This window comes from Micropterus salmoides, unplaced genomic scaffold (assembly GCF_014851395.1).
Source record: "Micropterus salmoides isolate LMB-PRFRI ecotype aquatic unplaced genomic scaffold, ASM1485139v1 Ms_hic_scaffold_2, whole genome shotgun sequence".
NCBI classification, from domain to species: domain Eukaryota; kingdom Metazoa; phylum Chordata; class Actinopteri; order Centrarchiformes; family Centrarchidae; genus Micropterus; species Micropterus salmoides.
In genome coordinates this window covers 19,739,512-19,765,026 of record NW_024041150.1, presented here as the reverse complement: position 1 = coordinate 19,765,026, position 25,515 = coordinate 19,739,512, and the positions used below count along the sequence as shown (strand labels likewise).

Sequence of the window (25,515 nt, the reverse complement as noted above, 5' to 3'; positions counted from 1 at the left end):
GCAGAACCTCAAAGGAGAGGCCGGTGTTCTTGGAGTTTTTGATGTCTTCACCTCTGATTGGAGAAGAAGGCCGTATGTGCACTACAAAGTTGGTACCACTTTCCAATGAAGCACTTTTCTTATTAATAACATAGTGTTTATGAGTTGTGACTAAAGGCTTTGTTAATGCTTAATAAATAAGTGAAGACAGCCCCTTTGGCCCAAAATCATTACAATTTATTAACTGCACGTCGGACTCATTATTGTACAAATCCTTTATTATTGACATTTTGACTTTTAGATCTGTGGACTTGAGGGCATATCAGAATGTGACCCTTTCTTAAAGAACTGTATTATTACCAAATAGATACGATAATCCACTGCCATGTAGATTTTTACAACATGGCAACCCAAAACCTGCTCTTATTAATGGTTTCTAATATATCTTTAAAGTGAACAATTAACAAAGTCATTAGTTACTAATAATAAATACTTTATAAAGGGTTTCTCATTTGAAAGTGGTCACCTAAAGTGCATCATATTCTGTTGCTGTTAATGGTTTAAATTAAACGCAACCTTCACTGCTGTTACTCCCTTATTTCACTTTAAATGTTAAACACTGAGTAGTTTATCAGTATGCTTCTAGTGAGAAATCAACTCAGTCATGCACGCACTGACTAACTGGTTTTTCATTTATCCATTCATTTCAGGGGCAAAATTGGTTTTACATTTTATTAAAGTTACCATAAAATGTTTTCCAAACTATTACATTTGACTTAATGAAATCTGCAGACACACTGGCACCCAGGCGGTCCTTTACTGTGGCTCTAATAAACCTAACTCAAAGAAAAAAATAAGCTGTTAGAAGGACATTGTTACAAGACTATAATGCGTACGTGTACTCAGCTGTGAGTTAAGAGGGACCTTTTTGTTCTTTATGGTAGATTTGTTTTGGATTATGTCATATATTTGTTATATTAGACTATAAAGTTTATATTTAGCTGTGACATTGGTGCATCTCATGCAACTAATCGTGCATCGTATGGTCTAATGCTGCTCGTATTAAGGCTACATCCACACTAATACGGGGCAGACATAGAGACTTTCAAAAACGATGACTCAAACACACCCACGTTCACTTCCTAATTGGGTCTTATCAGTCACGACGTTTACTTCCCTGATTCGTCATGCCCCTATTATGTGACCCTTTTCTGGAAAAAAACAAACCAGCGGTTAATTCAAAATGGATGATGAATTACAGGCCTTTCTGACCTTGTTGTCTATCAGCTGATCCACCTCGTAGTCAGTACAAGCAAAGAAATCTATGATCTTACTTTTCAGCATCGCTGTTCTTGGTTGCCCGGTGTATGCCTGTGGTCATGTGAAATGCTCTTTTAGGCATTTCGGAAACGGTGCTAAAGGCCTTGTGTGTATGGAGATTGTTTTTGTATGAATATTAGTGTGGATGTAGCCTCAGACATGATTGCTCTTACTAAAGCAATTTAGAATTTGTATGCAATCTTTAAGAAAGTTGGAGCATTGATTATATGGGCTACTGCAATTTCTTTCTGCAGTATGCCTCTTTGGAGATGATTACAAGTAAATGAGCCAAACCACAGCTGCAAACACTTTTGACTTCAAGTGTGCCCATATTTAGAAAGATGGAAAGTCATGCAGGTGTTATGTTTTAGCCTTTGTAGCGTTCAGCTGCACTGGTATGTAGCTACTGATGCTAACAGGAGCTAAACGATGACCAGTCTCTCTCTCGAGCTCATGGCTTTGATGCTTTGAGTCTTTTGTAAGGCGCGTTTATCGACTGAAAAAAAAAGACTGAAAATGACCATGACTGCTTCAAGAGGAGGCTTGACTTTCTGTTTTCACTTACTCTCGTGATTTCTGTCACACTTCTGATAAATGAGACTGAATGCGACGTTTTGTCAAACCAAGCTAGAGTGGAACAAGAAGTGTGATGTTTTGACCAAACCAAGGTTAAAGAGGAACAAAAAGTCCTGAGAGATCTTGACTAAACAACAGATGCAGGCCGAGCTATTTATCTTCAGTTTTATATTTTTAAAAATTCATATTCTGAAACACACTCTGCGTCCCTCTCTCTCTTACTTTAACACACTGTAGAAACAGCTCTTCAGACAGGATATGCCTAAATAGCTGACTTGTGTCATCAATCAACACAAAGACAATGAACCACTTAGGAACAATAAGAAGGGGTTAACCAAACATCGCTCACACACACACACACACACACACAAGCACAAGCACAATCCTAGTAACCATTTTCATTGTCTGGATGCTGCATCAGACATGGTATTTTTCTTGTTGTAAATCAGTTTCAAATTAAGCTACTGCTTATAGAAAACATCATCATGTCTGCGCAGCATTCGGTGGAGGTCATTTCATTTTGTAAACATAATATTACCAAGGATGCACTATGCATTTACGTGCCCTTGAGGGCTGCCACACCTCATCTCACAGCTGCTTGTTTCACAAAAGCAGAGCTTCTGTCATTAACGTGAGAAAAGAAAAACAATTCACTGATGTTCAGCCATGTGTTTGTTTTGGATATGGGCTTGTTCACTTGAAATACTAAAACAACCTTGACCGCTATTCATTTGTTTTATCATTTATGTAATATTAAAAAAAAACACAGTTAAGCTTTACACCTGTGTATGAATGACAGGGCGGTTGTCTCACTTCGGATGATGCTACTGGTCTGCCGTCACTCATCATAATGCATGCTGAAGTGTGAGCGTGGACCAGGGGAGCCTGCTAATGGCTGTTCTGTTGAATGGGAGAATCTGCCAAAAGCTGGTGCATTCTTCTAACCTGTGGAGTACATCTCGTCTGACTGCTGCTGAACAATTCAGAGGAAACAGCAGCTGGAAAATGGCATTGAGCTGAGTGGATGATAGCGCTATAAATGTGTGTTTCTGCCGAGTGTGGGACTGTGTTGATCATGCAGCTGTGTCCTGTCTCACCGCAGGGGCTGAGAGCGATGTGTGTGTGTGTTAAGAGACTGTGGGGGTAGGAGCATGTGTGCGCCTCTCCGCATCTCTTCTCTCCATCCCGTCAGTTTTGATTGACAGACGAAGGAGGGAGGTGTATAATTTATCACTTCCTGGTTGGTCCAATCCCACAATGCCCTGCAGCCAGAGACCAGGGTTGGTCCCCCAGAGCAAAAGCCAGTTTATTAAACCCTTAATGGACACGCCACACACACACACACACACACACACACACACACACACACACACACACACACACACACACACACACACACACACACACAAACCATGTTGGTCTCTCTCCCTGGCTGCCTCTCAGTCATGTTTAATGTATAATGAATGAATGATTCATGGCAGGGGAGAGGATTTTGTATTTTAGGACTACTTATTCATTTATACTCACACCAGTCGCTTTTTAAAATATACCCTGGGTGTGATTCCCCCCCTCGCATGTGAAAGGTTGGCAGTTTTTCCAAACACATCATCCGAATCATTTCTAATGTGAAACATTATTGTCCCAGTTACATTATGTCACAGCATTTATAAAGCTCTCTAATAACCTCTCCTCTATTTTTAATATTAACTTATCGGGGGATTACAATGAAGGTCTGTGTCGGACCTGTTCTTTTACACAGCAACACCTGGCTTCAGCTGCCACATAGCTGCATCAATATTTTGTATTAAAAATGGATCAAGATGACTTTGTATCATTAGAAAAGGGTTGCAAATTGCGAGGAATGAGGTTAAAGAGAATTATCACCCAAACCTGGAGATCCCCCCATCTTTGCAAAGCCTTTTAGCGTTCTTCTGATAGTTTTGTTGGCTTACTACTGTGTGTACTAAGTGTCTAACCACTTTTTCAGCCACAGCAGGCAACCGTTTTCAGTGAAATAGCACAAATAAACTCTGATGGTAAAACTTCCTGTCTAGTACCAAACAGCAGACAGACAAAGTTAGCAACTAGCTAGTAAACCTGGTGCAGCATTTAGCAGCTAAAGAGGATTTGCATAGCCAGACACATATGTCCTATGGCTGTTCTTTGTTGCAACATGTGTTTGATAATGTTACCAAGCACACAGTACATACGAATGGGCACTGTGTGTGCATGATATTTGATACGTGGGGAGCTGCAGGCTCCTGCTGTCAAAGAGGAGGCATTTACCCAACCTGCAGAGCATCCTCTCTTCCCGTGTGACACATGTCAAATCAAATGTCTTCACAAAGTGCCTCTGACAAACAGCTCCGTATGTCATCATGTTGATAAAAGACAAGCCGGAGATGAAAAGCAAGAAATTGTATTGTTGTTTATCTTGGGTCAGGCTCTTTTTTTTGTAAGTGTGTGCGGCTGTGTGTGAGGTGGGCAGATGGTGTAGCTGTAGGAATCATCTCTCTACATTAGGGTGCACAGCAGGTGGTGGCACCGTGTGCATGTGTGTGCGCATATATGTGTGTGTCGCCATGTCCTACACAGCCGGCGAGGACCAGTGTGCAAGGACATCTCTCTAGACCTTGCCTTTGGCCTGTGTCACTAACACTTATATCTACTTTGCTGTGTGTGTGTGTGTGTGTATCGGACCAGCAGAAGGACATAGACTGTAAAGTGTGTTTAAAGAAGTGTGAGGCTGCAGGGTGTATGGATGGCAGAGCAGATGAAGAGAAGCGACAAAAGGGGCAAATATTAGAAAAGCAGACGACAGAGAGAATGAGACTGAGAGGTCTCTAATGTTTTTGTTACCTCACTTCTTATCTCCTTCAGCGTTCAGTTGAAGTCAGCTTTGATTGACAGATTGAGGAGGGAAGTGTTTATTTCAGTAGCTCGGTGTGTAAAAGTAGAAGAAGGATACTAAACTACAAAACTTTGAATCAAGGGGAACACAGAGAAACAACAGCTTTGTTGTATTTGAGGAACAGTTAAACAAATGTGTGTGTCTGTGTGTCTATGTCTGTCTGTCATATGCATCTGCTTTTACAGACTGCAAGCTCCCTCCTCACATTGGCTGATTTTCAGGAAGCGCTGGCCCTCTGCGAGCAAATCAGAGCGCAGCTTGCTGTTTGATTGCCCGGAGGCTTTTAGCTGAACAGATGGCTTCTTAGTGAATGAGAAATGACATTCGTGTGAAATGTTACTGGAAACAGACGCAGACTGACTGGATGAGGGAGTCTGGATGGAGAAAATGTCTGTGATTCAGTTACGGGCACACATGTCAGTGTGTTGGGATCTTTTTTCTTTCCACAGAAAAACACAGACTAAGTGGAAAACCATGTCAAAGCTGAGTGCCATTTATCAGAATATCCTGACATGGTACTTTGAGTCCCATCCACCATAACAGGAGGAGAGGATGGTAGTGCTAGTTTAAATCTTTTAGTCGACAGCTGCCAAATTGGGGGGCCATGTTCCATGTGTGGTCCTCAAAGGATTTTCCGCAAATGACATTCTCTTTCATGCAATTTTGGAAATGTATTAAGTTTTAATAGTAATTATTAGTTAACTGTCTTCCTTTTAGCAATTATCTTGATGAAGGTGAATAAATACATTTTTTGTACTTTTGTTCAAAGTACTATTTATAGCAATAAAAAAAAGTTTAATTTTAAACTACATTATGTCATATTATCTTGTGAGGTCTCATAACTACACATAACACATAACTTTGTTTATGTTATGTGTTTCTTAAATGAAGAAAAACAAGAATATCGGGCGTAGCATTGGGCGATGTCTTATCAAATCATGATGATGGCTCAACATTGTGACGTCTGTCAAACATCGGCGATGGACGATGGTTGGACGTCTATCGGCCCAACACTAATCGGGCGATGAATCAGAATATCAGATTTTAAAATCCTCAAATATCAAAATCTGTATCGGTCTTAAAAATCTTATATCGGTCGGGCTCTACTTGTATGTACTCACATCAAACATATGCTTCTTTCTGTTTTGCTGTTGACAACACTCCTCTGTTAACGTGTTACATTGTCACCTCCTCACCTGTACCTGCAGAATAATACAGGGTGTGTACATGAATGCTGTTGTTCTCTCCTTTCATCTCCCTTTCTTTGAATTCCCATATTAGAGTTAGAAAAGCCCATTATAGAGAGGAATGCTATTAGTTCTCATTTACGGGTTTATTATTCTATATGACTCCTGCACATTAAGTAGAGGAGAGTGTGTGTGAATATTAGAGCCCATGTGTTTGTAGAGGATGATATGGCAACTTAAGGCATAAAGGTTAAAACTACTTAGAAATAAAAACTAACACAGCAATCCCCGTACAAATGAAAATTCCTGAGCAACAAAACACATAATTGAAAGTTATATTAATTTATTTCTGGGGAACAAGTTGCGTGAAAGCACTCATGATGCAGCACCAGCGTATCAAGTGCTTAGTGCTAACATGTTAGCTAAGAGTTAGCACATATCCAGCAGACTCCCATACTTACAAAACACCTTTTCAAGTCTGTTTTAGTCTTCTTCATACTGTTTTTGAAGCTGATACCGACAACATATCTGTCTATATGTATATATTTATTTTTTTCATATACATGTAAGATACCACACTGTTTTGACAAGGATCCCTGAAAGTGGCTATTAAAGAAGTATGACTGAAGTGAGCAGACAGTTGTTACTGCTGGATAACACTATGTCAGTGATCTTTATGAACGCCCTACTCGAGACACTGTTTCTAAATGACTTCAGATATTTATTTGACATTTCTATAATTCCATTTCTTGTTACTTGTTACTTGGCCGACATCATAGAGACATATTTGCAAGAAGCTAACCTTGTCCTTGTCCTGCTGTTTTATTTGTGGATCTTTAGACTAGCGGCTCCCTAGTTATATTAAGAGTCTGCATCTGCTTGTGTTTGCACAAACTGGGGCGTAGGCTTTATTATTGTTGTGAGTCATGTTCCATTAATTGTTTGATTGTGCAAATACAGAGTAATGTGTAATGAGTAATATATAATATGTTTTGCTCTTGTTGGCTTGTTTGATGTTAAATTAACATCACAGGCTTTATTCATTAGCATTAGTCTTTAATCTATCCCCTGATGAGTTAATCTGTGGTACTATGAGTTCTTTCCTTTGTAGTGTGTGCCGAGGTGTGTGAATGTGCGTGTGATTAGCAATTACATGTAGACAACCAATCACTGCTTCCTCTTCCTCAACAACAAAGGTCAACTAAGGTCAGCATTGTATGACTTCAAAAAACCTTCACACACACACACACACACACACACACACACACACACACACACACACACACACACGTAGACACAAATACACACTCTCTCACCAGAACTCCAAAGATGTTCAGTACACAGCTGTGCTCTTTCCTCCCAGCAGCGGAGCAGAGACATCAACACACAAGCACACACAGACTCATATGCTTTGTCCTGTAGTGGATGAAAGAGTAGGAGGGAGAGTGACTGAGAGAGCAAACAAGAGCTGGAGCAAAATCCAAAAGCTTTTGGATTTGATTCATATGATTGTTTTGAGATTAAACAGACAAATATAGCTGAGATTATACATCATGCATTATGTAAAAGGTAAATGCATTATTTATTGTAAATCACAATTATGCTTAATTTACTTTATTGTATTTCTCCTCCGCAGTGGATTTGACTCTGAATGAATGTATGTTGGAGATATGGAGGCAAACAGAAAAGGAATCCAGATGGATGTTAGAAGAACAATCGAGACAGAAAACAAGAGTTGCTGTTTGCAGTTAAGAGAGGACAAGAGAAAAAAGACACAAACAGAGTGAAAAAGAGTGATGAAGACTGAGAGGGATTAAAGGAGTGAATCTGTAAATCTGATTGGGTGAGAGGGCAAGGTGAAACGGCGGTTATTCTCATCTCATCTCCTGGCTATTCTCATCCCTCCACTCCTTATCTCTTTATCTCTTTAAACCTCTTGCTGGGAATATGGTGTTTGATTTATCTCATCCAGTCGACCATTTCATTTACACAGACACAGGAGGCACTGCACATATTTAACTTTGAGTTTCCAGTAAATCTCAGTCTGCCAGCTCTTTGAGTTCAATCTTTTAAAATTGTCATTGACAGCAGCACAAACTTCTCTTGAGTCTTGTAAACCTCAGCCTGTCTCTCCCTTTTGGTCCACAGACACCATTCTTGGCCCAGAGAAGTCCTGGGACGTTGCAAACTTCAGCACCTTCCTACTGGACCATTCATCAGACACACTGTTCCTGGGCGCCAGGGATGCCATACTGGCTGTGGACACCAAAAATCTGGACCAAAAACCAAAAAAGGTTTGAAGGGTTTGTGTGTGTGTTGAGTGACTGGTCATTATATTTGTCACATCATAGTATTAACAGTGTTAATTTACTCACTAACTGATTTGAACTGATGGACTGTCTTCTTGAAAGAATTATCTCACTACTTATTTTTGCCATTAAAAGATGAATCAACCAGTAAGAGAGAGGAATAGTCTCACATTCAGGAAATGCCGTTATTCACTATCTCATCAAGAGTTAGATGAGAAGATCGATGTCACTCATAGCTGTGTGCTAAATATGAATCTAGGCTAGCGGTTTTCCCCCTGCCTCCATTTAGCTGAGACTTTTATCCATAGCAACTTACAATTCCTACATATGTCAGAGGTCGCACACCTCTGCAGCAACTAGGGGTTAATTATCTATTGAATGCGGCTTCCTACTTGACTGTGGAACCGATTCAAATGCTGTTTTCAGGGACAATTTTCTGAGTTTAGAGAAGTGTTTTTTTTTTTTCGTAAATGCATTCTACTGTTGAGCTTATTGAATAATATATTGGGGGGGGGGGCAAGGTGCAACTTTGCTTTCTAAACACTGACTAATAATCAGCTACTGATGAGCATGTGACAATGACTTTTTCAGTTCTCTCTGCCTCTCTTTTTCTCTTGTTCCAGATTGTCTGGGATGTGCCGGAGGACAAGAGGAGGTCTTGTGTGGCAAAGGGAAAGACAGAGGTGAGAGATGTGTGTGTGTGTGTGTGTGTGTTTTCCTCTCACACACCTTCTCATTTTGTCTAATTGAGCTCAGCATGTATATTAATACCTTTAACTGTAAGAAAGGTGCCATCAACACGCATTAATGCCTGTGTGTGAAGTTGTCTATGAAGATCCAACGAAGGTTAAAATCAAGGGCAACTGGACTTGGTTGAAGATACTGGAAGATGTTTCGTCCCTCATCCAAAGGACTTCTTCAGTTCTGACTGACTGGCAGGGAAACTCAGCTATTTAATTAACCTCAGTGGGGTCGTTGGCCCGGGTCATCGATACCGCTGGTTCGTTAGTGTTCCTTGTTGCTGTGACGACAGTCGTTACAGTCGTTAAGACTACCTGTGATGACAGTGACTCACAGTGTTTACAGTAGCTTTGTCTTCCATTAATCCTGTGGAAATGATGCTGTACAGAAACATCCAGGAAATTTATGTTTAAAATGATGTTCAGTTCCTACAGGAACAGCTCTTTGCCTCTATGCCTCTATAATATTTAAAGTCTCACATGTGTGTATTCATTTTAAATTATTTATACACATTTTTTAAAACCCCAACCTTAGCAGTTACTTACCATGTTATTTTAAGTATAATATATTGGATTCAAGTGGCCTCAGACATTTGAAATGTGTGATTTCATGGGCATATATTTTTGTGCTCCTGCATGGACATGTATTTGTGTGTGTGTGTGTGTGTGTCACAACCCCGTGCTGTTAGGCATTGGATAGGAAGTTCTGGGATTTATGCCAAGACCTCATCAGGGGTATGTGTGTGTGTGTGTGTGTGTGTGTGTGTGTGTGTGTAGAAACAGAAAGAGAGTTAAAGAGGGCGTATGTGAAGTCACAGATGTCGAGTAACTGTGTACGGAAACTGATGAAATAGAGCGTACTGTACACTCAAGCTGTACACCTCATTATGCTTTGATTACAATAAGACATCAACCCAACTGCTTACAGTAAACTAACTGCTCACTGGAACTATATTTGTTGAGTTGTGTCTTACTGATTCATTGGTTCATAGACAGTTTACCGGGCTTTGCCAGGCTGAAATAGAGCTTCCGCATCATAAGGTAGAGTTTGAGATTACTCTAATGAACTGATAATGGTAAAAATGCCTGAAAAATGCATTTAGTCCAGCGAAATGAGGTCAATTCCAAAGATAAACAAAGCTAATGGAAGGTCAGTGTATTAACAGAAGGGAAGTGCAATTAGTTTTGACCCATTTTATATAATCACCGTCATCAGTTTTCTTCTTTCCACTGTAAGGAGATAGAGAGGTGAAAGGCTGTGAAAAACACTCTCTAAAGGCAGGAAAGAGAAGGGTTTAGGTTTTTTGTCTGAGAAAACATTGATTACAAGATTACATTTGAAATAGAAGGATTAAAAAGAAGGAGGAAGGTAAGGAAAAGAATGATAGATAGGAGAAAGCAAGGAAGCATAAGGAGCATTGTTAGAAGACCAAGAGAGAGAGAGAATGAGTGCAGGAGACAAGAAATGGATACAGATTAGAGAGACAAGATAATCGAGTCAACAAGAAACTACCTTGAAGTTGACCCAGAGAGACACGATGTATATTTGTGTGTGGGCAGATAACTAATATTGTGGGGGAAAAATAAATAAATAATCATAAATCTGTTTACACAGTCACACTGTGGGGACTCGCCTTCCATATAGGGACACAATGCAAGTCCCCGTAAGGTAAATCATTAAATTTTAGGGTGAAGACTTGGTTTGAGATTTGGGCAAGGGTTAGTTAGCAGTTAGTAGGTGCACAATGCTCTGCTGCTATGAGCAGTATTTCACTGGAGTTCAACATTGGATTGATCATGCGGCAGAACAAAACATCAGAAATGCGCAATCTTTTGTGAGACAAAAACGGTAGTGTATCACTATTCTACTGAGCTCAAGTGTGTCAATGATCCCCCAAATCCCAGCCTACAAGAACCCGAATGTCTAAAACCTAAAGTTCATTCATGTGTCAAGAACTGTTGACTCATCTGTGCTTAATATTTGGTGTTGACTTGAGATGTGTTTACCTGTCATAGAATACGTGCAGGTTTGTGCTGACTTGTCAACACTTGCTACATGAGGGTGATCGGTTTTTGACTGATGAACGCACGGGACAGGATTTGTTTTTGCACTCTCAGAGTGAAATGAATGCTGACAATTTCACTGTGGTACAGGAGTGTGTGTCAGCATGAAAGCTTTGAGGTGTTTTGGTGGCAGGACACCTCCACGGAAGCTTTTAACATAAAGAAGCATAATCAGAATGATAATATCCAGTACACTTACATAGAATCAGAATCAGATCAGCTTTATTGCCAGGTATGTGTACACATATGAGAAATTTGACTCTGGATTGTACATTGTACTCACAATGTGCTTACTCATACAAAAATACAAAATCACAATAATAAAAATAAAATAAAATCAGACACAGACTTCAGTGTAGACAACACAAATAAACACTATGAACAAAAACAATATAGACATATTGATAAATAGTACAGTGAGCAGAGTGCAAAGGATGCAGGAGTATGTACATGTTGGAGGTGGATGTGATCTACAGGTACATATACATGCATACTAGGGGTGGGGGAAAAAAACGATACAGCATAGTATCGTGATATTTGCCATGGCAATACTGTATCGATACACGGAGGCCAAGTATCGATATTTTATAATATAAATTGCAGATGGGACTTTTAACTTTTTTGTACTAGAATAATAAGTTTTCTAGTGGACTAAAAATAGACTTTAACAGGACCATATAGAGGACTGAAAAAGTGATATGAACAAACAGAGAAATGTATCTTTTTAGATAAACAGATGTTGACAAAGTTTGACTTTAGGGACCATAATTGGAAGTTGGAAAAAGGTAATAAATTGCAATATATCTCAATATATTTAAAATCGCATTTAAAAAGCATAGTGCAAAGGATGCTGGAATAAATAAGTATTTTGTGCAGGAGTGATGAGTTGAGGTAGGTGGATTTGGTATACAGTATCTACAATATGACAATATAACAGTATGAACAGCACTCAAATAGAGAGTGGTGAATAACTGAATAATAACTGTTAGCCAGTAAACAGGTGCTGATTAGAGGCAGAGTTACTGGGTTAATTCACAGGAATTTTTCCTGACACCTTGAGTCAGAAATCAGATGTTCATCAGAGTAATGGCTTGTGGGAAGAAACTGTTACAGTTTCGTACAGTGCTCTGTAGCGCCTACCAGAGGGGAGAAGCTGGAACAGGTTGTGTCCGGGGTAAGATGGATCTGCAGTGATGTTTCCTGCCCGTTTCCTGACTCTGGAAATGTATAAGTCCAGAATGGAGGGCAGGTTGGCACAGATGATTTTTTTTCTGCAGTCCTGACTGTCCGTTGTAGTCTGCTCCTGTCCTTTTTGGTGGCCAAACCAGACAGTGATGGAGGTGCAGAGGACAGACTGGATGATGGCTGCGTAGAAGTGGATCAGCAGCTCCTTAGGCAGGCTGAGCTTCCTGAGCTGGTGCAGGAAGTACATCCTCTGCTGGGCCTTCTTGATGATGGTGTCCGTGTTGGGCTTCCACTTCAGGTCCTGGGAAATAGTGGATCCCAGAAACCTGGGATTCCACAGCAGACACAGGGCTGTTGAATGTGGTGATGAGGGGCAGAGTGGGGGGGCTCCTCATGAAGTCCGTGATCACCAGAGTGCCAGCTGATCAACCTCCCATCTGTAGGCCGACTCATCACCGTCCCAGATGAGGCCGATGACTGTTGTGTCGTCAGCAAACTTAAGGAGTTTGACAGATGAGTCTCGTGAGGTGCAGTCGTTGGTGTAGAGGGAGAAGAGCAATGGGGAGAGCACACACCCCTGGGGGGCGCCAGTGCTAATAGTCCGGGTGCTGCATGTGATGTTCCCCAGTCTCACCTGCTGACTCCTGTCAGTCAGGAACTTTGTGATCCACTGACAGGGGAGGCTGGCACAGTAAGCTGGGTGAGTTTGTCTTGGATGATGTTGTTGAACGCCAAGCTGAAGTCCACGAACAGGATCCTTGCATTTGTCCCTGGAGAGTCGAGGTTTTGCAGGATGTGATGCAGACCCAAGTTGACAGCATCATCCACTGACCTGTTAGCCCTGTAGGCAAACTGCAGGGAGTCCAACAAGGGGCCTGTAATGTCCTTCAGGTGGGCCAACACCAGTCTTTCAAAGGACTTCATGACTACAGATGTCAGGGCGACAGGCCTTTAGTCATTTAATCCAGAGATGGAGGGTTTTTTGGGGACCGGGATGATTGTAGAACATTTGAAGCAGGAGGGAACTTCACACAGCTCCAGGATGGAGACAGGATGGAGACACACCGTTGGGGCCAGGAGCCTTCCTGATCTTCTGCCTGAGTTGTGAGCTGGCTCACATCCTCTTCACAGATCATGAGTGCAGGTGAGGGGTCAGAGAGGAGGGATGGCAGTGTGTCAGAGGGGGAAGGTGAGTGTTTGAAGATGGTGTTGGAGCGGGGGGAGAGGTGTGACTGTGGGCTTTTCAAACCTACAATAAAAGCCATTCAGCTCGTCTGCCAGTTGTTGAGTACCAGCAGTGTTGGGGGTTGGTCTCCTGTAGTTGGTGAGTGTCCACAGGCCTGTCCACACTGACGCAGGGTCGTTGGCTGCAAAGCTGTTATTTAGCTTTTCAGCGTAGCTCCTCTTTGCTGCTTTGACCTCTTTAGTCAGCGTGTTCCTGGCCTGGTTATACAGGATTCTGTTCCCACTTCTAAAGACCTCCTCTTTGGTCTGATGAAGCTGCCTGAGTTTCGCTGTGAACCAGGGTTTTGGTTGTTGTATGGGCGGAAGGTTTTAGTCGGCACACACATGTCCTCACAAAAACTGATGTAAGATGTCACAGTGTCAAATATAGAATAGAATAAAATAGAATTGAAGTACAGTACAGAGCCATTCGATTCACCCCATGCCAGTTTGTGAATGAAGCTTATTAGTATGAATGAGGTTAATTTGGACCAATGAAATAGCTAATCCCAAGCTGATCCCTTTGTTACCAGCCTGAGCGCTCTTTCTCCCTCTCTGGCTCTCTTGTCTGTCTCACGTGGAGCTGTACCAGCATGAGGGCCTTTGGTGTGTTGGTAGGGGCTGATTTGGGTGACATGATCTGGGCATCAGAGAGGATCAGGTCCCTGGGGGGGGGCGAAAGTGACTCAGACCTGGATCTCATCCAGGATGGCACGCAAGCTACACACCTACACAAGCTTACTGAAAATTGCCTGCGTCATGGTTTTACGGCAACTGGGGAGGCATAAGGAGGGTGTTTTTCCATGACAGCTAGGGACTGAATATGTGTGTGTAAAGACAGCAGAGATTAAAAAGAGAGGAGAGCTCAACAAATACATTATCTATGTTGTGTGTTTATGAAAGGAGCACATAAGTGTGTATTATTTATGCACATGGAAGTGCAAGTGGTCTTAAGTTGCAGTTTGCATGCCTGTGTTAGTGTGAGTCACTATGTGTGGTCTCTGCTGGTAGCAGTGGGGGTCTCAAGTGTCTGTCCCAGCTGTGGGGGTCTCCAATTTCCAATCAAAATGATTGATACTCCAGCTGTTCTTACAATCCACTCCAACCGCTCATTGTGTTAAATATGGGACCACTTCTGTTCGTTGTCAAAACGGACGTGATTTTGAGTCTACTTTATAAAATTCACATGTTGTGTATATTCTTGTATATATTTAAGTGAATATCAGTTTAAATAAATAATACAGCTATATTTCAGACCCTGTATATTTTATCATGTATCAAGTTCATCATTTTATGCTAACTGAAAGTGAACCTCCTCTTTCACATGTAAAATGTTTCATGATCTGGAAACTGAGCCGGACTGTTTATAATCCAATGCAAAATGTAATACATGGGTACATATACAGTACAGTAAAAAATATATATAAATTCCCTCCTAATTTCTTAATTTGAGCCTGTATGCAAAAACAATTTTGGCTTGTCTTAATTCCTGGGTATTTGTCTCCCCCTGCAGGTTGACTGCCACAACTACATCCGTCTGCTGGAGTTTTTTGGCAAGGAACACATCTACGTGTGTGGCACCTACGCCTTCGACCCACAGTGTGCCTTCCTGGTTAGTTTGTGTGTGTGGGTGTGTGTGTGTGAAGCCGTCCTCCTGTTAGTCCATGTATGAATTTATATTTGAGCGAGGCATTATAGGGCAGATCTATGCCGGAGGCACACACTCATCTTCAACACATTATAATTTCAAACTGGTGTGTGTTTGCTTTTGCTTGCATGTACGTGTGTCCCTGTAGACATGTATCTGTGTGTCGTTTCACCTAAAGTATGAGTTTTAAGAGCTGCAAATGAATCTTTGTGATAAGCTCCCACACTCCTTCACACCCAAGTCCTTCACCAAAGGGACAGGCAGGCAGGAGGTTACACTCACACACATGCTGTTACCCTACCACCAATGTGAATTTATTCACTTTTAAACTTTCTCTTTTTCAGTCTCCACTCACATACTTTTTCTCTGTAATTGTTAGAAAATGTTTAGTGCCTGTCAACCAACAAAAGTGTTTAGATGATTTGTTGCCAGTGACATTTTCTAGAAGGTACTTTGAACTCTAAAGTCACTAAAGCTTTTAGCATAAAATAGCATAATTAGAGTCAGTTATAGTGACATTTTAAGAGATAAAATTAAGACCAAAGCTTTTTATTTTTGCAATTAATTTAGAGGACAATAAAACACAAGACAGCTGTGAAAAAAAAAAGATTAATTTACATAATTACCATTACTCGTTTGGAAATTCAGTGTTGCCCTTGTAGTTCTAACTTCTCTTTTCCTGTCGTCCTCCAGGAGCTCTCCTCCTTCACCCTGGAGAAAGCCGAGGATGGAGGGGTAAAGATGGAGACGGGGAAGGGCAAGTGTCCCTTTGAGCCCAGTCAGCACTACACAGCTGTTATGGCAGGTGGGACAGTCCTGCTGAATGTTTTATATTCTAATTGTTTGTCTAGTTGATCAGGATATCGACTCAATCTAAGGTATTATTTTTGGGTTCTTTTTCTATTTCTGTGTGCATTATTTAAATAAAACTCACTTAATTCTCTCTCTTTTGTCTAGGCGGTACCTTATACACAGCAGCCACCAGTAACTTCCTGGGAACGCTATTTGACATCTCCCGGGCAACGGGCCCTGAGCAGGAGCGCATCCGAACTGAACGATCCATCAACTGGCTGAGTGGTGAGACACACATGCACACTTGCACTCACTTGGAAACCCCGATATCCATATATGTTTTTCTGCACAGGCACACCAACATGTTCACTTGAAATTATCTTTATCATGTTCTCACAAGAAAAAGTCTAACTGTGTCTTTTTCAGACCCAGAGTTTGTGAGCTCAGCCTTCATAGAACAGTCTCCAGAGAGCAACCCAACCGGAGACGATGACAAAATCTACTTCTTCTTCACTGAGGTGGCCAAAGAGTATGACCTTTACACCAAAGTCAAAGTGCCCAGGGTGGCGCGAGTCTGCAAGGTAACCCAAACGTCTTGACTGAATGATTGATTGACTGATTCATCGCCTCATGTGAATTCACTGCTGGGTTTAATCTGTCTCCTCCTGTCTGTTCAGTCTGATGTGGGAGGGATGAAGACTCTGCAGCGACGTTGGACCACCTTCCTCAAGGCTGAGCTGGTGTGTGAGGACAAACCCAGCGGTCAGCGCTACAACATCCTGACAGATGTTTTCACCACGCAACACACACCAGGGGACCCCAGCAGCACACACTTCTACGGACTTTTCACCTCCCAGTGGTAAGCTGAGGCACAAGCAGGGGTGAAAGGGGAAAAAAAGCATCTCACTTATATGATAGTGGAATATTGTCAATTTAGTTTTTTGTTATTTTTCTGTTATTGGTGATGTCATTGAAATAAAAGCTGCAAAATAGGAGAGGAAGGATTGATAAGCGAGGCAGGGGGAGCAAAGATAAAGAGAGACCAATAGAGGTGCTCTATTGATGTCAGATCACATTTAGGGGTTTCTTCCGCATGTGGTGACTTTACACTGACTCAGTACAGTATTACAGGCATTTGTGTAGTTTTCTTATATAAGTTGTCAGAACGTCACTCTTGACTACAAGCACAGTCAGCCTAGCTTTTTCCCCCTGATTCCAGTCTTTATGCTATGCTAAGCTAACCGTCTCCTGGCTGTAGCTTCATATTGACTGTACAGCATGAATTTGGTATCGATCCTCTCATCTAACTTTCATCAAGTACAAGCATATTTCACAAAATGCCAAACTCTTCCTTTGACTTTGAAATGAACTCTTAATGCAACTTTTCCCCCTTCAAACGTCGCAGCATCACGGTTTAATGTTAACCATTCTTTTTCCTTTTGTTAGGGAGCGTGAAGAGTTATCAGCAGTGTGTGTTTACAGTCTGTCGGACATCATCAAAGTGATGGACGGTCCCTTTAAAGAGCTGAAGAAGACCTGCGAGAACTGGATCAACCCTGAACCTGTCCCCACACCAAGGCCTGGCCAGGTACTAAACCGTACAACCACTAATTACTAATGCATATCACCCTGTCTACTTAATACAGTGCATTTCATTACATTCTGCTATATTAAAAATGACTTTTTCTTCTTCCCTCACACATTTTTTTAGTGTTTGAACAATGCTTTGAAGGCTGAGGGGTTCGAGTCGTCCTTGAAACTTCCTGACAAGGTGCTGACCTTTGTGAGGGACCACCCTCTGATGGAGAACAGTGTTACTGCAGCACCCCTGTTGGTCCGGAAGGGAATCACATACACCAAGCTGGCTGTAACGCAGACGGGCAACGGGGAGATGCGGAGAGGAGCAGTGCTGCACCTTGGAACAGGTGAGGGGAGAAGTAGGCAGCGATAAGAAGAAAGGACGATAAAACGGACAGGAAATGTCAAAAGATAAACTCAAACCGGCAGTCAAATCTAGAGTTAATGCAAATGGAATAACTGAGAAAGAAAAACCTAATAGATTTTAATTAATTTAAAGTATGTTGAACTGTGATGGCTTATGGGTTAATAAAAATAATGTTCTGGGAAATATTTCTCTCTGGACATGTACAAATAATGAACATGACAGATATAACACTTTGGATATCAGTCAAAATTGTATAACCTTCCTCCTAAAATGATGTAAATACAACTTAATATGAAATAAACTAAATTAAATGTAGTAAATAAAACAAAAATATATTTTTTATTAATATTTTTTACCTAAAAGATGGGATTTATTGTTCACCATGTGCATTTGTGTGTGTTGCAGACCGCGGGGAGCTCCACCGGGTGGCAGTAGTGGGCCAGAACGCCACCTTACTGCAGGAAATTCCTCTGTTCACCTCGCAGGAGCCTGTCAACAATATATTACTGCACCAGGTACAGCATTTTCACATTTAGATCACATATCACATATATGAATCTACAGTGCTCTGAAATATCTGTTACATTGCTCAGTGATTCTATGGTGGTTCTGTGTGTTTCCAGGGCTGGGCTCTGGTGGGCAGCCCGCTGTCTCTGGCTCGTGTCCAGGCTGAAGGCTGCGGTCTGTATACCAGCTGTGAGGTGTGTGCCAAAGCCAGAGGGCTGGGCTGTGTGTGGAATGCAGCAGAAGAAGCCTGCGGGTCCACAACAGTAGAGTGAGTACTACAGGAAGACTTCCAGAAAATATAAAGCAAAGGCAGACAGCAGCAGTATTAGGTCGGAAAATTGTTTAGTTATGTGTAAAAAAGGAACATTTTGTATTTATAGTATGTACATTAATCATTCTGTGTATTTTGTTTCTAACCCCTAAAATGTAAGCAATGTAGGAAACACTCCTGTGTTACCTACAAATTTAACATTCGTTCCTAATGTTTTAACCTTGCTAACAAAATGTAAAACATGTAGACCAATCATTTATAAAAACAAAAACATCACTCACTCTTGAAAATGATTCAGTAAAACCGACAGGAAAAAAGGAGAGAAATAAAACCATCAATAAACACATCACAACCAAAACAATCTTGAAAACGCTGTGCAGTGTTTCCTCTAGGATTTTTTTCAGCAGCGGGGACAGACCTCCCCACAAAAAATGTTATGTTTTCCAATGAAAAATATGTAATTTCACATCATATTGGGCCATTATTTTCACCATACCTCTGAACAAATAGTTGGAAAAGCTAGAGCAGATAATAAATAAACAACACCCAAAGATCAGTCTACTGGGGAGGAACTACAACCTTTAGATCTGGAGAAAGTAATTTAGTTGGTTCTGTTGCTCCACAGTGATTTTACAGTAATGGCACAGCATGTGTTGGGCATCACCCCGAAGCCTTAATGGCAGGAAAACCCTGTTAATATGACCTCAGAAACATTATAGATACGACTGTTCACGTTTGCCTTTTGTGTCTTCATTTTACAGCTTCTGACATTTATCTGTAGACATTAATATTAAAAAAAGGCAATATGAGGTGCATTTTATTTGCACATTAAAATCCAAAAGAAACGTCTCGTCCTTCAGAAGGACTAGTTTGCATCACTAATTAGCTTTACTAACCTCAGCTCCTCCAGTCAACACCGTCCTTTCTTTTCCAAAACCACTTTTTCAGCAGCGCACCGCCGCTCCTGAATGCAAATAGGGGAAACACCGCCGTGTAATAATCACCTAAGCAGGAAATGATGAACCATCTGTTGATAGACTCATTAAATTTTTTGAAAAGATGTCTGTGAAGATTCTCAGTCATCCAGGTCATAGTTCTCCCAGGAAGGTTAAATCAAGGGCAACTGGACTTGGTTGAAGATACTTAAGACACCACTTATCCCCCACCTACAATGCTGTCCTTTCATCTGTTCTCAAGAGACTCACACTCACACTCGGCCTCTTGTGACAATGACAGTGATGGTCGTTCAGACTTGGCCTCAGGGGACTCCAACAACCATAACGATTGTAGTTACAACAGCCAGGAGCACTAATGAAGTGGTATCCATTAAAGGCTATTTTTCGGGGATCCTGTGGGATTCCTGCTGGATGGGAGTCAATTTCACTAATCATCACTGGAAATACAGTCAACGGGAGTGCGCTGGATGGGAATCATAGGTCAGTTTTTAAATAGAAAATTTGAATTTCTAATAGAATAAATGCTATTTTTGATTTTTATTCTTGGGAACTGGATGGGACGGGGGTCTTTCTTCCAGGACTGGGACGGGACAGGAATTTTCTTTTTTCTCTGTCATGGAATTGGGACAGGACAGGATTACTTTTTTTGGGAGCGGCATGGGACAGGAGTGAAAATCCACTCTGGTGTCAACCTGTAGCATCCATCACCTTGATAGTTGGGATGCCCTGTCAAGTAGAACTGAAGAAAGCCTCTTGAATGAGACGTGAAATGTCTTCAAGAATCTTCATCCAAGTCCAGTTGCTCTTGATTGAACTTTCCTTGGATATTTGAAGAGAAATCTGGAAAGATCTCTGTTCCCTCTAAAACTTTTGATGCAAAAGTGTAACCCTATTTTGTGTGTGTGTGTGTCCAGGCCTGTTCCAGGTGATATGGTAGACCATGCCTTAAGACAGTGTGATATGCAGGAGGGTAAGTTTTTATTTTGAGATCACAGACAATGCAAATGTTGAGTTCTTGCTGTCTAAAATGATTCAAACAAATAACACTTCCATGACTATGGTATGTCTGTCATTCACCTCTCTCGCTCTCTGTCTCGCTGTGTGTTCTGTCCTCCAGGGCGTTGCAACCCGTCCATCAGGGAGCTGCGGGTTTCTATGGGTCTGCGCCTCCTGTTGCCATGTGTCCAGCTGTCTCCCAGGCCCTGTAGCTGGGAGCATCCTCCCCACAGACACACCAGGCAGCACCACTCTGACCTGGAGGTGACTGTCACAAAGGACAGCCTGGGAAAATACACCTGCACATGCCAGGTACACAGGCCAAACATACAGAAATATACATACAGGGCTCACAGATGCCTATTCCACTTTCCTGCTATTTCCTGCTATAAGTAGCCTATTACTAAATGAGTCAGGCAATTTTCTCCACTGCTTATGTGATTTAAAAAAGGGGGTAAACTCAAACAGATCAAAACAACTCTTGTTCTCTGTCATGTCCCTCTACTCCAGGAGGCAGGACCAGGTATCAGGGACCCCACCCCCTGCCGCAGGGCCGTGTATCAGCTGACACTAGAAGGCCCCAGTGCTGGAGGAACGGTAGCGATACCAGGAAGTCGTCACGTCCTAGCCGTCTACATCCTTATCTTCTGCGGGGGTTTAACTTCAGGTGTATTCCTCATCTGCTTCGTGACCCGTCGTCAGAGCTTGGGTCGCCAGGGCCACCACCTGCCAGATAATTCGCTGTCGTCAGAGAAGGGGCGGGACTTGCTGGGCTCCTCAGCCACGCCGCAGTCCCCCAGCAGTGCCAGCCTGTTTTCCGAGGGATTCAGACTGACAGAAAAACGTAACGGGACGGCAACCACAACCACGACTACAACTCTCCTCAGCAACCAGGGTAATGGCGGTCACATTGGGAACAGCTTCAGTGGCACACTGATCAACAGCAACTCCAGTAATGGCCATGGGAATTCCCTGTACTCCAACTGCAACACAAGTAACAGCGGGCTGAAGATTACAGACATTTTAGTTGCCAACATGCTGGATGGAAGGACGGGGGAGAGGGAGAGGCCCGAAGGGTAAAGAGGGAGCCAGGGGAGGGGGACGAGGTGGATGAGGGGCTGGGGGATGGGTTAGGGGAAGGGATAAAAGTACTGGAGGAGGAGTTGTCTAGCCTTACTATGTTTAAATCACCAGCACCACTGGCCCAGTGTGAAGAAAGTTCAATATGAAAAGCGTAATATACTATTGATTATACCATTTTGCATCCTCCAAAGAAACTGAATACTACTGGAAGAAATGCAAAATGGTTACTGCCAAATGCCTTTGAATGGGAGCTGTGGCATGAAGACAGACTAAAGAGATATATGAGAAATATATTTAAGTCTAAGCATGTGAAAGAGACATGTTGTGTTTGGAGAGAACTGCTTCACAGAAAACATATTAGAGTGTTGTGATTCACTCAGGATGAGAGCCACAGCTGAATAAATGTGTCGGGTGTAAATATAAAATGTAAATATAAGCGGTCTGAATGTGTGGACTGTTGTCATGGAGCTGAGCGTGATATCGCACATTTTAAATGTTACAAAGAATCAAAGATAAAGTGTCTACATGTGTGGACATGAAAAAGCCATATTGTCTTTCACCTTAACTCCTGTTGTTGTTTGCTCTCTCATCGTCTCCTGATGGCACTGCAAAAGAAAAGTGCACTTTGAATCTCTCTGTAGCTCTCTCTGTCTCTTGTGTTTCTAATTGTCTCTCTGACATACCACTCAAATCCCAGACCCTGATGGGTCCAAAGTGATAAAGGACTGGTGAGTCATAGAAGGCCCTTCAAACAGAGAGATGCCACTGTCAGAGACTAAAGAACAATGAATTCATTGCGAAGGCTTCAGGTGGACTACAGTGACCATGACGGGGCTGTCCCTGCCGACACTGCTGCAGAGGTCAAGACGGTGATAGGGCTGACAGACACCTATCGGATTTGAGTCAGTGCAGAAAGCTGAAGAAGCACAGCAGATGCAAGTGACAGCTGCTCAGATTTGTCACTGTGCACATTCACATAACTGAGACAGAAGGCAGACGATTTTCAAAGGCTGTGAAATTCATTTCAGCGTCAAGGAATGGACCTTGCCAGACACAAAGCCACCATCACCTCGTTTTGTGAGTGTGGGTTTCAACATAAAAATGTATTGTTTTTGTCATGTTGTTTTGTAATAAAGCCTAAAAAAATGTCGCTATTATCACTGTTCCCATACTGTCTGGTGAAATGAGGGTGTGAAACAGTTCAAAGACTTGAAACAAATGGTTCTTCCCCTGAAATGGACCAAATCTTTAAGTAAATTCTGTGTGTGAAGTTGTATGTGGCTGTGAGATGATTGTGTTAAGTTTTTTTTTGGACATATGTTGCTTAATTAATGACTTTAGTTCTGCAGGAGCCCATTATGTGTGTGTGTAAAAGTTTGATAACTCCACTCCAAACAGCTGACGAAAACTACTTAGAAACTAAGCTTGTTAAGGGTAAATTTATTATTAGGACAGCACAACCTGTGGTCTGGGTGTGCCTCATACTGGAGTGTAACTTAGGTTAGTGCATTTAAATGAGAAAGAGCACTTTATATTTAACACCACTGACATTTTAGTAAGTGGATGAATTGTCCACGAGTGTGTCCTCCATCTTAGCTCCAATAAATCAAAGGTAAGACAAAGGAGTCATGCTCATTTTCTTTAAGTCTTCTATCAGTAAGTAAAATATTCTAATTGTGAGATATGGTTCATCAGTGGGATGGAAATAAGTTTTCTAGTAACCAAAAAAATTCACTTCAATATATGTATGTCACAGGGAAATTAAGTATCAGATGCAAGCCGTTTTAACATTTATTCCTTAAAAGTTACTAATCACTATTTAAAAGCTACTAGTAACTAACTATTCCATTAGTTACAAGTGCTTATACTTAAGTTAGCCTACTAGTAACTAAAAAAAGAGTTACTAGTATCTATTCTTTAGTTACTAGCTATATATAAAGGTATAGTTTTTGACTTGCATTTGACCGAGAGCGTGGAACAGGGTGACTGAACGATTTTTTGGGTGAATCCGTATCGGACAAAGCTATCTTCATGCAGAACAACAGCGCCATCTTTGCAGCATCACAATAATGGACATCACAGGTAATTATTTGGGAGTAATGACTCCAAAACGACGCATAATTATAGATCCTGTTGCAATGAGCATGGCTCCTAGAAAGGATACTCCCCCAACAACATTGGCTGATTTTCTGGACCGAAAGGCTTGGGCGCCTCAGTTTGAGTGGGCAGTGGAAGATTTTAGAATGTCAGGATTCTTGTTTGAGCAGGGAAAATTTCACCTTTATACAAGAGAGCTTGACGAAATTTTTCTTCGTGAAAACCTTGAAGTCTACGACTCAGAATCCTTCATATTTTTTAGATCATACAAAGACGATTCTATCATTTAAAATGCAAGGATGAGGACCCCAGAGCAACAAAAAGGCTACCCCATCACGTCTAAAGAGTGGGAGACGTGGTTCAGCACCGGTTTTGTGGTCCAGTGGGGAGAATGGGATAGAACCGTTGAATTCTTCTTGCACATTGATAAATTATTCAGATGGTATAAACCTTATGTTAGCAATAACGATATACTTCAGCAAAAAGCTAAACAAACGTGCGTATTGTGCTTATACAGATGAATGGAGAAGAAAGCAACCTCACATATGCATTGACACGCTGCCCTTCTTTTATATCAAAGGACATAAGGGAGAAATTCCGCAGAAGCTTTTTAACAAAAATTTCGCTGATGCTCAAAACAGCTATGTGGGTCGGTGCCAACGTGTGAATGCAGTATTCGAGACATTGCAGTAGCTGCTCTACAGATTTGGCTGAGGAATCCTTTTGTCATTGCTTTGCCTAAACGGGTAGTTAGAGTGGAGGACAGTGTGAATGCAGTAGTTAAGGAATCTCTGGACATCTGGAAGGGGGAACAACACTAAAAACAATGGGGAATGTGTCTAGTCTACTAAACCATGTCAAAAAGAGTTACATTATATACATACATATAAGATGAGAGCACTGTTGTGTGAAGCTGTGAACAATACAATATGTGAGAGAGATAGGATACTATGTTGTTCTAGATTTGACAAACAGACAGAATGTGTGACCTCGGGATGGCGTATCATGGTGCAAATGACAGCTGATAAATATGCAGATGTGAAATCTACTCTACACGATATAGCAAATGTTTTTCGTGAACGATAACAATTTTCATATGGGTCTTGTGTTTTGTTTTAGCATTGATTTTTGTGTTTTAATGCTAACCAGAAAACAACATGTGGATGTAGCTGATGTGATGTATTGCTTAACTGAATATTTGGTTTGTAAAAACACAGGTGCTTGTACTGACTTCTGAAAATTTTCTGCATACTTATTGACAGATATGTTGCATATGTTGTTGGAAATAAAATACTTGGGACATGGTGTTAGTCAAATGGGTCGGATGGCTAGATAAATTTAACTCATGGATTTTGGAAAAACAGGTCATTCAGCTACCTTAGCAGATTACAAAAACACGTATACATGGATACAGAGGATTTTTTGTCACCCTGCCCAGCAACTTGTCTGCATTATTTTACCCGAGCAATACAATAGCAAACTTTAGAACAAAACTATCCAATATCCAAAAACATGGAATTCTTTTTCATCAGAAGACTCAAAATTTGTTGTGTTTGTCCAACAAGAGGGTAGTTCTATCAGCGACACAGGGATTCTATACAACAATGTCACAGATAATAGCTGAACTAAACAGTTGTTTATCTGAAAACGACATGGGTCACATTGAGCTGATTACAACAATATTACCAACAGAGTAAGCATTTTACCAACGAGAGACGTAGAATT

At 41.4% G+C, this 25,515-nt stretch overlaps 1 protein-coding gene across 1 annotated transcript in view; it reads left to right on the top strand.

Annotated features, from left to right (window-relative positions):
• sema4f (sema domain, immunoglobulin domain (Ig), transmembrane domain (TM) and short cytoplasmic domain, (semaphorin) 4F) overlaps positions 1 to 22,843 on the top strand; it is a 60,824-nt gene extending 37,981 nt beyond the window's left edge. The window contains 15 exon segments of the mRNA XM_038732122.1: positions 8,122 to 8,267; positions 8,906 to 8,965; positions 15,009 to 15,107; positions 15,837 to 15,948; positions 16,101 to 16,220; positions 16,362 to 16,516; positions 16,613 to 16,794; positions 17,382 to 17,523; positions 17,647 to 17,860; positions 18,286 to 18,395; positions 18,504 to 18,655; positions 20,529 to 20,584; positions 20,732 to 20,922; positions 21,121 to 21,682; positions 21,685 to 22,843. Coding sequence (XP_038588050.1) covers positions 8,122 to 8,267; positions 8,906 to 8,965; positions 15,009 to 15,107; positions 15,837 to 15,948; positions 16,101 to 16,220; positions 16,362 to 16,516; positions 16,613 to 16,794; positions 17,382 to 17,523; positions 17,647 to 17,860; positions 18,286 to 18,395; positions 18,504 to 18,655; positions 20,529 to 20,584; positions 20,732 to 20,922; positions 21,121 to 21,682; positions 21,685 to 21,839 — 2,456 coding nt within the window. The 3' untranslated portion in view covers positions 21,840 to 22,843.
• The last annotated feature ends 2,672 nt before the right edge of the window (positions 22,844 to 25,515 follow it).